Raw genomic sequence first — 14,749 nt, forward strand, 5'->3', positions numbered from 1 at the left:
AATGATGATCATGTAACGTAAATGATGATCATGTAACGTAAATGATGATCATGTAACGTAAATGATGATCAGGTAACGTAAATGATGATCATGTAACGTAAATGATGATCATGTAACGTAAATGATGATCATGTAACGTAAATGATGATCATGTCATGTAACGTAAATGATGATCATGTAACGTAAATGATGATCATGTAACGTAATGATATCATGTAACGTAATGATGATCATGTAACGTAAATGATGATCATGTAACGTAAATGATGATCATGTAACGTAAATGATGATCATGTAACGTAAATGATGATCATGTAACGTAAATGATGATCATGTAACGTAAATGATGATCATGTAACGTAAATGATGATCATGTAACGTAAATGATGATCATGTAACGTAAATGATGATCATGTAACGTAAATGATGATCATGTAACGTAAATGATGATCATGTAACGTAAATGATGATCATGTAACGTAAATGATGATCATGTAACGTAAATGATGATCATGTAACGTAAATGATGATCATGTAACGTAAATGATGATCATGTAACGTAAATGATGATCATGTAACGTAAATGATGATCATGTAACGTAAATGATGATCATGTAACGTAAATGATGATCATGTAACGTAAATGATGATCATGTAACGTAAATGATCATGTAACGTAAATGATGATCATGTAACGTAAATGATCATGTAACGTAAATGATGATCATGTAAAGTAAATGATGATCATGTAACGTAAATGATGATCAAGTAACGTAAATGACTGATCATGTAACGTAAATGATGATCATGTAACGTAAATGATGATCATGTAACGTAAATGATGATCATGTAACGTAAATGATGATCATGTAACGTAAATGATGATCATGTAACGTAAATGATGATCATGTAACGTAAATGATGATCACGTAACGTAAATGATGATCATGTAACGTAAATGATGATCATGTAACGTAAATGATGATCATGTAACGTAAATGATGATCATGTAACGTAAATGATGATCATGTAACGTAAATGATGATCATGTAACGTAAATGATGATCATGTAACGTAAATGATGATCATGTAACGTAAATGATGATCATGTAACGTAAATGATGATCATGATAACGTAAATGATGATGACGATGGCAGTGATGAAATGGTAATGATGACGGTTATGATACTAATGATTAAAGTGGTGTGCTGGTAATGATTGTGATGACAATGAAGACAATCACAAACTTGATGATGATAATAATGAAGATGATGACGAGGGTGATGATGATGGTTATGATGATGGCGATGATGATAATAATGAAGATGATGACGAGGGTGATGATGATGGTTATGATGATGATGATGATGGCGATGATGATAATGAAGATGATGACGAGGCTGATGATGATGGTTATGATGATGATGGCGATGATGATAATAATAAAGATGATGACGAGGGTGATGATGATGATAGTGATAATAATAAAGATGATGACGAGGGTGATGATGACGAGGGTGATGATGACGAGGGTGATGATGATGGTTATGATGACGAGGGTGATGATGATGATAGTGATAATAATAAAGATGATGACGAGGGTGATGATGATGATAGTGATAATAATAAAGATGATGACGAGGGTGATGATGATGATAGTGATAATAATAAAGATGATGACGAGGGTGATGATGATGATAGTGATAATAATAAAGATGATGGCGAGGGTGATGATGATGATTGTGGAAATAGTGATGATCGTCATGGATGACCATAATCATTGAAAATATTTCCTTTTTAGACTCACTGTGTTGTTATACATTTGTTCCCTTTTTAGAAACTTCAGAATAGATTTGTTAACGCTACGCTTTCTAATTTTAACTCATAGACAAAAAAAGAGAAGGTTCGTCAACAAGTCGACCTAAATCAGGACGCACATCTTCGGCTAAAGGTTCCTTATCCGTCAAGAGCTCCTCCAGCAAACACGACAAAAAAGGAGGTCGATCCAAGTCCCGTACTAGTTGCCAAGACGACACCGAAGAAGACACATCTTCTCAACCAATAGAACCTTCCGTTGAGGAACACTACGATTTCATTGGCTACAACGTAGGGGACAAATTGATCCACGCGTCTGGGTCCCTCACTACTTTGTTCCCTTCAGACGGGGGCCAAATTCGGGTGGATAAGAATTCGTACGTTCAAGGGGCTAAAAACGTAAGGGTCTCGGTGCTCAAGGATGGGAACGTATTCGTGCTGCATTTCGTGGACCCTGTGGGTGAAATATTGCCCCAGGAAGATACCGAACCCGAAGGAATTAAAATCAAGGAAGAAAATAACCAAGAAAGCAAAGAAAAACACGACGACGAGGGAATAGAAAAAAGCGAAATCGAAGGAAACGAAAAAGAACAAAAAGAACTTTCCAAAAAGTTCCACAAGGGACCAAAACCATTTTGTGACTTCAGCTCCTTTGTTGCCCAGTTCAATGATGGTATGATTCTGACCCATAGTGGATATGGTCCCTCTGGGTCCATTATTAGTAAGGAGCTCAAGGAAACAGAGGCGCAACTGATATCCAGTATTGTAGTCCCTGAGGGTGGAGGTGCCGCACATGGGACCCCAAGTCCTCAGCCTAAAGCTGGGTCGCCGAAATCTAGGAAAAAGATGGACGAAGAAATAAAACGGTAGGTTAGGAATATTTGACAACAAGGCCTGCTTTACACTTCGAAGTATAACTTAACGTAATTTCAGAAACATATGTAAACTCGTAGTTGTGTTTGTCGGTTTGGCCAGACGCTCCTTGATTGCTGAAGCAACATAATGTTAATCGAGGGTAGCATGGTAGTACTGCACTCGCCCCTGGGGTCTTGGTTTCAATTCCTGGCATCAGCATCCTGTGGGTGGAGTTTGTTTGGTCTCTTAGGGTTTTCTCCAGGACCTCTGGTTTTTCTCTCGCCTCAATTCTAACAAACTAATTCCAATTTGATCTGTGAGCTTAGTTAGCCACATCCTGACTTTCATCAGTACAGTTGTTGTTTAAGGGTTCTATCTGTCCAGAAGCTTTTCCAGGGTTCGATCTGTGAGTTGGCCACGTTCTGACTTTGATCAACCCAGAGCTTGTTTCAGGGTTCAATCTGAGAGTTAGCCGTGCCTTGTCTTTCATCAGTCCTGGGTTGTTTTTTTTTTCCAGGTTCCGATAAAATTCACGGTTGGTTTTGGTTAAGGGAATCTTTTCCAGCCATTGATAGTCACAATAAAATTATTTACGACTGTTTCTTTTTTGTTGATTTGTTAGAATGGAAGAACTTCAACAGCAACAAGAGGAAGAAAAAGCACGACTCGAGGAAGAAGCAAAGAAGCGCGAAGAAGAAGAGAAAAACAAAAAACCGTTCCAGAATCTGTTCATTACTTGCCCTGACGGTCTCCACCTGGATTATTTCAATGATGGTACCTATCTTAGTGCTCTTGACAAGGGAGGAGTGGCTGTGAGACAGAGATACCCTATTAAAGGCCTGGGGAAACAGGAATGTGAGAAGCCAAGGCAGAAACCTGCTATGGAGGAAGTATCTAGGACTGTTCTCACCAATGGCACTGTCATTAAGGTATGTAACGATTAAAGCAATTACACTGATGATGGTTGTGATGGTGTTGGTGTTGGTAATAGTGACAACGAAGACGGTTGCATTGATAGTTATGGTGGTGGTGATAGTGATGGTGGTGATAGTGATAGTAATGGTGGTGGTGGTGGTGGTGGTGGTGATGGTGGTGATGGTGGTGATAATGGTAATAAGTACAATGGTGATGATAATGCATGTGACACGAATAATAGGAAAAAAAGGGAGGAAATGTTTAATCCGCTGATGAAGATGATGATGATGATGATGATGATAATAATGATGATGATAATAATGATGACGATGATAATGATGGTAGTGGTGATACATGGTGGTGGTAGATGGTGGAAGTATTGATGATAGATGTTGGTAATGCTGGTCATGAATGATTTTGTATTCTCTTATCACCTTGTCTCATTTTCCAAACCTAATTTTTCTCTTACCAGTTCATGAAAGATGACTTCGTCCAAGTCCTCTTCCCAGATGGAGGCATAAGCAGCTGTCAATCATTCCCTACGACCAGTACGTCATCCAGACCGACCAGCCAACCAACAAGCACAATTGTTCCTAAACAACCAGAAATATCGCCAACTAAAAAGGGACTACGAGCAACGTCTTCTCAAAAGTCCAGCGAGGAACCCCCGGTACCTACCTTGAATGTACCCGAGAAGGTTGCACAGTGGGTCAGTACGGGAATCGGTGGGGCAAGGGTCAGGACTAAAGAAGACGGAGAGGTCGAGTCACTTGATGGGGTGCTGTTTTCCTTGGCCACGTGCCCGGAAAGTGGACAGGTAATGATAACACGTGATCAGCACATGATTGGTGGACAGGTAATTATAACACGTGATCAACACGTGATTTGTGGACAGGTAATCAGTAGCACGTGATCAGCACATGATGGGTGGACAGGTAATGATAACACGTGATCAGAACGCGAACAGGTAACAGGTAGACAGGTAATGATAACACGTGATCAGCACGTGATTGATACTTGAGATTGAAAAAAAGAAAATTGCAGGGATACAACACCTTACTTCCCTTATAATCATGATTTATTACTTGATCTATCGTAACCTAGGGATTTTACAGATTTTCAAAGTAGGTCATAATGGCTACTTCGACTATACGGCGGCCACCATACCAGGGAGCAAGACAAAACGAAGATGATGGGAAATATATAGTTTTCTTTCGTTTGCCGTCTCAATGTACCCTTCTTAAAATTGTCTTGGACGCGAGGCTAACATGGAAATACAAAAGAAATGTCACTAATTCCATCGAGAAAAATTGTGGTTTCATTCGTATATTCATGTCAGCCTCGGATCCACGATACTTTTGAGAAAGGCGGTCTATTCATCATTTACTGTATTCTCTTGTGATAAGCTGTTAATATCAATCAACGTCCTTACTGTTACAAAGCTTTGTTTGCCTCCCTAGACCCCCAATAATGCGTTGCGATCCAAGATGGCCGCCGAATCGTCGAAGTAGTCCATTGTGTTTTCGGACCATGGAATATCTCACTCAGTATCACTATCACATACACATTTGCTTGAAGGCTCGTGTCATACGAGAAAAACAGGTGCCTCATGGGATATTACATGGTATATCACTCAAAACCGTTGTATAACTAATATGTCTGCGGGTCTCGTCTCGAATATCCTACGTTATTCGCGTCAGTACCAAGGAAGGTGCTGACCATTAGAAACGTAGGCTAGTCATTTCTACAGCCTAAATTCTTTATTTTAAGCACCTAGGAAAAAAATAAAGGTGCTGACCAACAGAAACGCAGGCTCTGGCTTTAAGATCATAATTATGAATAATTTGATTTTCAGGTTCTGCGCACGCGCGAAGATAACGTAGTAATCGTTGAACGTCCTGACGGAACTCTGATCGTAGAACACGCAGATGGAACTCGAATCACTACATTCTACCAAGAACTACAGACTCAGACCCAGGTTCCCGACAACGAGACGGGCGAAGAAGCCCTGTACAAAACGATCAATGGAAAATTTGTTCGAGTCGAGTGCCCTGGTTTTGCTTCCTTGACGTTTAATTGTCACGAGGGATCGTGCGGGACTGTGTTTGGTAACGGTGTGTATATGGAGACATTGGCTAATGGTGTGACGACTGTTGAGAGGGTTGATGGATCACAGCTTCACATCGATGCTACAGGTATGCCTTGGGTATCCATTGGCGAAATGTAATGTTGATTCTAGCCAATGATATAAACATTTTCCTCTTAATAAACTAAAGGTGTCTAAAAATTTCGGGTATTCTAACATCTTATTTCCTCCGACGATTGTTGTACCACAGTCGTCGCTAGGGCTGGTAAAATTGTTTACAGTATTTAAAAAAAATTATTATGCACTGGGAATGGGATTCACAAGCGAGAAACAAACAAAAATGGGGATGGGATTGAGATTTGAGCAAAAGATGACACTGTGGTGTCTGACACTATGGAATTTGGTCGAAATGGGGACTGGTAAATGGGATAAGGACTACCTTTTTGGACCCTCTTGAGAAGACACAAAAAACTGTTCATCAGCACCGCGAAACTTTCTCCTTTTGTTCTTAACCCCTATAATAATATGTTTTTAATTTCTTGTGTTTTCCAGGTGTGGTGTCATTTGCTCCACGCGAACTAACCGGCAAAATCGATTTATCAATACCCGCGCCCACGAACCAACCAACAGACATTCCAGCGGGCGTTTATGTCATGCGCAGCACACAGCAAAACTGTTGTGAAACGAAGGATATACGTGGAACTCATTTTAGTGTCGCTTCGAATGGAAAAATGTCTATTGATAAGAAAGAACCACAAGAGGTAAAGGACGATAATGGTGCTACCACGGAAAAGAAAATTGAATCTACTCATATTGAGCGAGCCGTCCCTCAGACAACCTTGGTGCCTCGTTATTTTATCATTCACTCGGATGGCTCTGGGTCCGAACTACTGCGTCATGCTGACGTCAGGGAGTTTTTGTCCCGGGCTGAAAAAGATCCTGCAACTGCAGTTTTGAGGTCCCCTGTTGAGGGAGATCACGAAGCAACTGGTGTTACCATATTGAAGCCATATGCTGGTGAGTTTAGTGACCTTCGCACTTTATTGATAATCTACAATCTATAAATTAAATGATTTTTGATGATGATGATGATGACATGATGATGGTAGTGGTAGTGGTAGTACAGGATGATAAAGATGATGATGTTGTTGAAGATGTAATTAAGATGACGGTGATAATGTTAGTGGTGATGATACTGATGATAAAGGATGGTAATGATGGTAATGATAGGAAAATGAAAAAAAAGAATTAAAATGTTGTCACTAATGTTCTTGGGGTTAATAACGAGAATGGCTGTGATGATGATGATAATGATGGTGATGATAATGATGACGAAGATGATGATGATGTTGATGGTGGTGGTGATAATGATAATGTTGATGATGATTGTGATGATGGCGATGATGAAGATGATGGTGATGATAATGATGACGATGATGATGATGACAAGAATAGTCATGATTAAACGAAAGTCCACAAGAACGTTATAATAGCAACCCAAAACCTTGTCTAACATTCCTAACATAATTTGTATTTTTTACTCAGGCGGAATTAGCAAAGAATGGTTTCTCCAGAAGATCGAGGATGTCATCATACCGGGCGCTCTCCGTGAACGAGATTTTACTGCCTTCCCCGCCCGGCACGAAAAACGTCCTGGTCCAGTTTTTGGTACCAATGTTGGTAAGAACCTGTTTTGCTTGAAACTTGCGATAGATCCCTCTCAAAAGTATCTTGGATGTGAGGGTATTATGAAAATGGAAAAGCAAACACAGTTTTGTGCCGTTTGTTTTGAATTTTGATTGTTAATCTTGCATCCAAGATACTTTTGAGAAAGCTGTTGCAGATTATACGTTGACTGGTACCTTTTTGTGTCAGACCAATGTTGATCCAAAGGTAGCGCCTGGTTGCTGGCTCTAGGGGGAGGGGGAGGGGGAGGGAAGGAGGAGGTGGATGAACTGCCTGCCCCCCCCCCCCCCCTTCCCCCGCGACCAGAGAGCCTTGCAAAGCAGAGCTAAGATTTCTACAAAAGGCAAGTTTTGTGCGCCTTTTTAAGCTAGAGCCAGAAACTGTTTGTCATTCTGGCCTCATCATCTTAGCTTTGTAAGATACTTTGCGACTTCAGACGTAATCGGTAGTATTGAAGGGCAACATATTTCGTGTGCAACACTATGATATACTCTTTACAACTTTGAAGTTTTGGCGCATTTCTCGGTCCAAATGTTTAATAAAAGCAAGAAGATAAAACCAAAATTCGCGAGCAAAATTTCAAGAAAAATCATAACTGTTTGTCATTTAGGAACCGGAAGTTGTCTTCATTCAACCGGACGTCACCCTTCAAACTACTATCATTTGATAACAGTAATCGACCAATCAGAATGCATAATCTTTAAACGTTGTGCACATCTTACTTCGAACAGGTGCCGGTGTCAATGTTGGTACGATCATCAAAAATAAGCCATCAATTCCTCCAATCACGTGCCCACCTGCCTTTGAATTCCGTCAGCTGATCGAGTACAAGCGTCTAACGGACGATCAGCGACAACAGATTGTTACTTGTATGAAAGAGTATAGCGAGTATGTGACAAAAAGGCAGGAAAAACTCGATGCTATTCTACCACAGGACCCCCGTGATGAAAGCGAGAAGCTCATCGCGGAGAAGTTGGACCTAAAGGTAAGATGCTTACTTCTTTCGTTTTTGATTCACATATAAATCGTCCTTGTTTTGCGAGGGTAGTATTTAGAAGCCTATGGCTAACAAACCTGTGGCCCTCATTCCATGACCTGTTTGAAATTTGAAAGCGTTAGTTTTTCGGAGAGTTCCCTCTCAGCAGAGGTTATTTTGCTTTTGTTTTGGTGGAGTGAGAAAAATAGACTCTGCCAACGTAGGACGTCATACTTGTCGCGCCTGCGTTGCGTTACTAAGCGACGCTGTCACGGTGTGTTACATTTGCTCATGCGCACTACCTGTACCCGGTTAAAAACCGGTTTTAAAACTGGTTTTGTTCGTTCACGATTGTGGACGGCGGTGTATCAAAGGAAACGCTCTACATTGGCAGAGTCTCCATCCTCCCCGCCTAAAAGAAGGGAGAGAAAGAGAAGAAACTCTGCTAGCAGGGAATTCGGAGAGAAGGAAACTAGAAAAACCCTCGAAGCACAGAAGAGAACCAACGAGCAATTTCAATCACGTGAAGGCAGGTGAAGGAATCAAACCCACCAAATCGGTAGGGCATTAGCAGCGCACACTCTTTTTCTTGGACGGCGTATTATTGTGTAAAGTCCTATAGGCAGACATTCTTGGGGTCGTAACGTTGCGTGACAACGTGACGACTTCCGGATCCAAATTGATAATTGACTTCTACAGACATTTTTCTGTGTTTTTTTTCTTCATAGCAGGATTTTCTGTTCATATATCTAATTGATAAGGGTAGAGAATAAATCCTGGGAATAAGACTTAGTTGTGGCAAGATTTTAGAGATCTTTTGTGTGATAAGACCCGGAGATACGTCACAATTTAAAAGCCCTATATTTAGAAGGATGGTGATTGTGAAAAATGTAATCATTTTTCTAATTTACTAAACAGATGACAGCAGCAGAAAAGGAAGTCAAGGAAGAGAGTGACTCTAAAGATGTAGACAGCCATCCTGAAGAAAAAGAACCGGAACCAGGGGAAGAAAAGGCAGAAATCAAGGACGGAATAAAAGAAGTGATTGATTCTATGTCAGGTTGGTCAGTGAAATACTCTCTGCATGGTATATAGCACATGACGGGCAGTGTTTGTTCGCTGGATGGTAATGAGATTCACTCAGCTGATTGATACCATGCGATAAAACACTCTCTGATTGAAAACACATGACGGGCAGTGTTTGTTCGCTGGTAATGAGATTCACTCAGCTGATTGATACCAAGCGATAGAACACTCTCTGATTGAAAACACATGACGGGCAGTGTTTGTTCAATGGTAATGAGATTCATTCAGCTGATTGATACTAAGCAATAGAATACTCTCTGGTTAATAGCACATGACGGGCAGTGTTTGTCTGTCATGATCAATGTAGGTTGATATTGAGATTCCTGAGATCCAGGTGATTGATACCAAGCAATTGAATACTCTCTGGATGATAGCACATGACGGGCATTTTGTTTTACACTTCCCCCTTTTTGCAGGTAAAATTCAAGGAGAGTCCGTAGGTCAACAGTATGTGGATGCAATCACACCTGCTCCAGTCCCCCGTCCTCCACCACCCCGCTGGAAAAGATCGAGATCAGAATGGGAACGAGACAAGATTGAACTGGCCGAACTGGAGTATGGGAAGAATGCTCTGAAAAATCATGAAGTTCCGCCTTATTTTGAAACTGCGCGAGGTTTGTGTTTAAGATCTTTTACTGGTAAACTTCTTGTGCGATTCCTGTGCTGGGCGCCGTACAATTTGATGCCTTCCGTTAATTTTTCTGAGTTCTCCTGCTCTTGTCTGCGCAAAACATGATACAGGGATTTTGCAACATCACGTGCCTACGCCCATAATACAGCTTGGGCTGCCTGTGGTTAGATGGCAGAACGGATAGAATCCTTTTACTCTCGGAAATTGAACTTTTTCATATGTAAAACGATTGTATTGTTCCTGTCATCAAGCATGGCTGCCACTACTGCGACATTCTTTTTATCGCTAACCTTCTTATTTCTGTTTCATGTAAAGAGGCGCAGCTCTTGCAGATTACCCAAGACGCTTTTTTTTCAGTATCAGATATAAAGCGCTATATAAATTAATATATATATTAATTATATTATTATTATATTATACTTTATTATTATATTATACTTTATTATTATATTATACTTAAATATTCAGTTGTTGTTTCATCTACATATATTGATTATTTTCCGAGCTTTCGGGATCTTAGATCCATCATCAGGGAATATGGTGTTACAATTGAAAAAAAACGACTAAATTGATTACATGCGAAGCCAGCGTAACCATAGAGGAAGATTACATAGCGAGCTAAATGAAGTATATTATACTACTTCCTTAAAACCGAAAGGTTACAATACAATGGATTCCTTCCAAATTATCTCAAGAGATCGTTATGCTTGTCTAACTTTGTAGGTCAAGAATTTCTTCATCGCGCGTACGACAACCTTCCAGATCTGGACACCCTGACATCGAGACTGGCTGAACAAACCCGTCACCCACCCCCAGGGGAAGGCAGTGCATCAGAGACATCAAGATCTGACTCTGGTGGCGAAGAATTAAAGCAGAAATTCACACAGGAATTTTGCAGCCCTGAGATCGCTCAAGTGACAAACGCTTCGGCAAATAACGAGAATGAGAGCTCACCATCAGCTAACGGCAATACCTTATCTCCTAATAACTTACGACCTACTAACCCCACCCCTGCTCATGCTACTGGCGACGGCACCCCTACCCCCTTGAGACCAAACAACCCAACACCTGCGCATGCGTCTAAACCTTCCAATCCAAGACCCAGTAACCCAACGCCAAAACATGCCGAGGGTCAGAGAGAGGAACTGGAATCGAGTAATGATGCGTCGCCTGTATTTGAGGAGCAACAACAATGGCGGAGTAACTTGGAATCTGTACGAGAGATTGAGAGTACCCATGACGAACAGCATGATGGGATAGTAACCCAGAGCAATAATTCCTCAGAAAACAGTGAAGTGATCACTGACACACGTAAGCATAAATCAATTTTCTATCATGTTCAAGATTCCTTCTTTCCGTGTTACTCATTATTCTTGTCTAATCTCGTACCAAGACCCTACGTTCCTGTTGTTCAGCAAAGAAAAACGTTTTTCGGTGCTCTGGGTGCGAGATTGATTCTTGCGATACCATTGTTATGTAGAGAATGGTTCTAGATTAACCCTCGTGGGGAGGTGGGTGGGGAAGTGGGAGACCATGAGTACCTCCACAGCTTCTAAACATTTGTCATGTTTATTCCAATGATTATAAAAGCCTTTGTTTAATAATGATAATAATTCTTATACAGCGTCATTTCCATTTCTGTCCAATGGCGCTTTACAAATTACAACGTAATTTAATCACGCGTTGCCTCAACCTGAAGCGCTTGAATGCAAGGCGACGCGGGGAAAATCTTTGTTTCCGGTCAACGTGTCTGCCGCGTCACTAGAAGCGTCCATAGCAACTGTCAATTAAAATGATTACTAGCGCTTTGAACGTTAGTCTCCTACGCAGCCGCTATTAGTGAGACTATTTGAACGTGTGGGAACAGAAAGTATGAACAAAACCTTCTCGGTCATATGAGAAATTTCTACTGTTTCGTTTACCTGATAATGGACCCTTCTTAAAATTGTCTTCAATGCGAGGCTAACATGGAAATACAAAATAAATGCCACAAATTCCATCGAGAAAAAGTGCATTTTTTTAAAATTTGTATTTAGCTTTGCATTTAAGATGATTTTGAAGAAGGGTCCATTTATATTCACATTCTTTTTGTTTACTCCTAGCTGGAAATCCCAAGGTAGGAGCCAAGAGCCTATACATGGATGTAACTGGTGGCGTTAGAAAGGACAAAGTCAAACTACCAACCTCTATTCTCAGCTCTAAGCCTGGCGCATTACTAAACTCTCAGGTATCAACCTCTTCTCTTACTCGAGTTACCGTAGTCTTCAAGCTCACAATATTGTTTAAAATTTAACCAGTGTCTTATAGGCACTCGTGAATATTTAAGGAATGGTCAATACTTAGCGTGCGTATATCCAGTTTTGGATGCACGCGGGTTGCTAAGCACGAAAGCAGTGTAATCTCGTCAGCGTGCACCATCCATTTCTGGATACACGTTCGCGCACGCTAATTAACCAAACAGAGCGCGCATTATGTCGTGGCTATGTTACAAACTTATTATCGCGTTGGATGTTGTTCAACAAGAAAATAATAATTGTATTCACTCACAAATTTCCAAAATTCTTCCTAAAGTTCTTTCGATGAGTGCGGAAAGAGCCTGCACTTGTGGTTAAACTCCGAACTTATACAAAATCTTTGTCTTAATCACTTAGTTTCTAGAAACTGAGGACCCCGTTCGTCGTCGCGTACATACCGTGTCCGTTGCCGGTGGTAACAAGATTTCTCCAGGACGCGTAGAAGCCCTACGAGGTTTCGAAATGTTTCCACCCAAAGTCTCGTTTGGAGTTCTTAAAGAAGGCTGCACTTACATCCATAGTGTTATTATGAAGAATGTGGGAATCGATAGCTGTAGGTTTAAGATCAAACAGCCTCCATTATCGACAGGACTGCGTGTCTTATACAATCCAGGACCGGTAGGTGTACACGGATAATTGTCTTTCAAAATGTCAAAATGCTTTTCATACCAACTCGCAACTCATTTAAGTTCGCGCATCCGCATAATTTTCCCCGCCTTTAATTGGGCAGCACGCGCGTCTACCTTTGTTTCCCGCACTTTTTCAGAAAACACGCGGCATTATCTTCCCGCCATTTTCTTCAAATAACTTAAAATTCTAGAAATTTTCACGCCTTTGTTTCCTACCTTAAATTTATCGCTGCAATTATATTGTTGGTATATATTTTCTGAAAGAATCATTTGTTTTTAATCTCTTTTCTCAGGTTGCAGCAGGCATGAATACTAAGCTTGATATCGAGATATTCGCAGTAGCTGTTGGTGTTGTTGGCGATTCAGGTGTGGGTCAAATAGGACACCATGTGGAAATAGTCACAGAGACAGACGTCATTTACCTTCCTGTATATGCAAATATCCTTTAATAAGTCACTGAATTGACGTACCAAAAATTACAATCAACCATTAAGGCCGGTTTAGACGGTACGATTTTCGCCTACAACTATCGTATACAACACGCTTGCGTCTGTCGTATGCGAGTTGTAGGCTTGACTTACACGCTACGACTCGAGTTGTAGGATGGCGCGAGCGTGTTGTATACGACAGTTGTAGGCGAAAATCGTACCGTCTAAACCGGCCTTTATAGAGCTCTATAGACAACTTGCAGCAAGTTGTAATGCAGCTCAATTTGGACACTTCTCAGGAGATTGAAATCTCTTGTTTTGTCCTCCATATTGAGCAGCTTTGACGTCACATACAAGGGTGCTTTGACGTCACATGCTTTGACGTCACATGCTGACGTCACATGCTTTGACGTCACATACAAGTGTTCTAATTTACCTATTTTTTAAATACAGTTATTACCTTGACATTTCTCACCTATCATGACAGCATATGAATACGAGAACCGCTATGGTGACCAAGATAGTGGTCTCACCAACGGAACAAACCGAGTACCAAACAGACCACCTTCGCGGGATCCAACGCGACCCAGGAAATCTGTTGAATATGCCCTGATCAATCAAGAAACCATCTAAATACTTGAATCTTCTCCTTGCTCAAGCTTAGTTAATAATTATTGTCCTTTCATGCCTATCACTGAACACTTTGAGTTTGTTATATTTATGTAAGGGGTGCTTTTTCATAACAAAAGACGAATAAAAATTGTACATATTTTGTTATCTAAGCTTGTCTTTTCTGTATAAAGCGGTTCAGAGCATTTTATGGAATTTGCCTTATGTCTTTCTGGAGTCATTCTTGTACCGTGAGGAGCCATTAAAGTTAAGGTAAGCCTAAGCACCTTGCATTTTTTCCATTGCATGTTCATGATGTTAATGGATATTAGTATATTACTTCATTATCACATATTAGTACATTTTAAATGCAGCTATCTTAATTTGCTTTGCAGTTCATGAGCTGGGCGAAAGATCCACTTGCAGTTACATGACTTACAGGTAGGTAACTAAGTGACACAGTATAGGAAAACATTTAACCTTTCTTCATCTTTTGGGATTTTTGAGTTAAGATTTGTGTGGATAAATGAAAACTAGAAAGTTAGAAAAGAATAATCGATTGAAAGATGTTCTGAAGATCCTGGGCAGATCCTGGATTTTTCTTAGAATGAGGCACTGCAGTGTGCAAACTCAAGCACCAATAACAGATATGATTAAATCTATAGCTGACTTTAAATAGGTTTAACCATTGGCAGCTCATTTAGGGGAGGGAGGTTGTTCCGCCCTGCACTCTTCTCC

The 14,749-nt window shown here is 40.6% G+C and overlaps 1 protein-coding gene across 1 annotated transcript in view; it reads left to right on the forward strand.

Moving 5' to 3' along the window:
• The window catches only part of LOC116290237 (sperm-associated antigen 17), a 46,210-nt gene extending 32,031 nt beyond the window's left edge, over nt 1-14,179 (forward strand). The window contains exons 13-26 of the mRNA XM_089038201.1: nt 1,890-2,682; nt 3,294-3,600; nt 4,059-4,403; nt 5,442-5,781; nt 6,225-6,689; nt 7,218-7,352; nt 8,090-8,343; nt 9,253-9,394; nt 9,837-10,034; nt 10,775-11,362; nt 12,154-12,278; nt 12,703-12,963; nt 13,268-13,412; nt 13,878-14,179. Of these exons, the coding sequence (XP_088894327.1) occupies nt 1,890-2,682; nt 3,294-3,600; nt 4,059-4,403; nt 5,442-5,781; nt 6,225-6,689; nt 7,218-7,352; nt 8,090-8,343; nt 9,253-9,394; nt 9,837-10,034; nt 10,775-11,362; nt 12,154-12,278; nt 12,703-12,963; nt 13,268-13,412; nt 13,878-14,035 (4,256 nt within the window). The 3' untranslated portion in view covers nt 14,036-14,179. The remainder of the gene's footprint in view (nt 1-1,889; nt 2,683-3,293; nt 3,601-4,058; nt 4,404-5,441; nt 5,782-6,224; nt 6,690-7,217; nt 7,353-8,089; nt 8,344-9,252; nt 9,395-9,836; nt 10,035-10,774; nt 11,363-12,153; nt 12,279-12,702; nt 12,964-13,267; nt 13,413-13,877) is intronic.
• Nucleotides 14,180-14,749: the final 570 nt, after the last annotated feature.

Source organism: Actinia tenebrosa, unplaced genomic scaffold (genome assembly GCF_029948245.1).
Source record: "Actinia tenebrosa isolate PJP-AT-01 unplaced genomic scaffold, QUT_ActTen_1.0 PGA_scaffold5__44_contigs__length_20552954, whole genome shotgun sequence".
NCBI lineage: Eukaryota > Metazoa > Cnidaria > Anthozoa > Actiniaria > Actiniidae > Actinia > Actinia tenebrosa.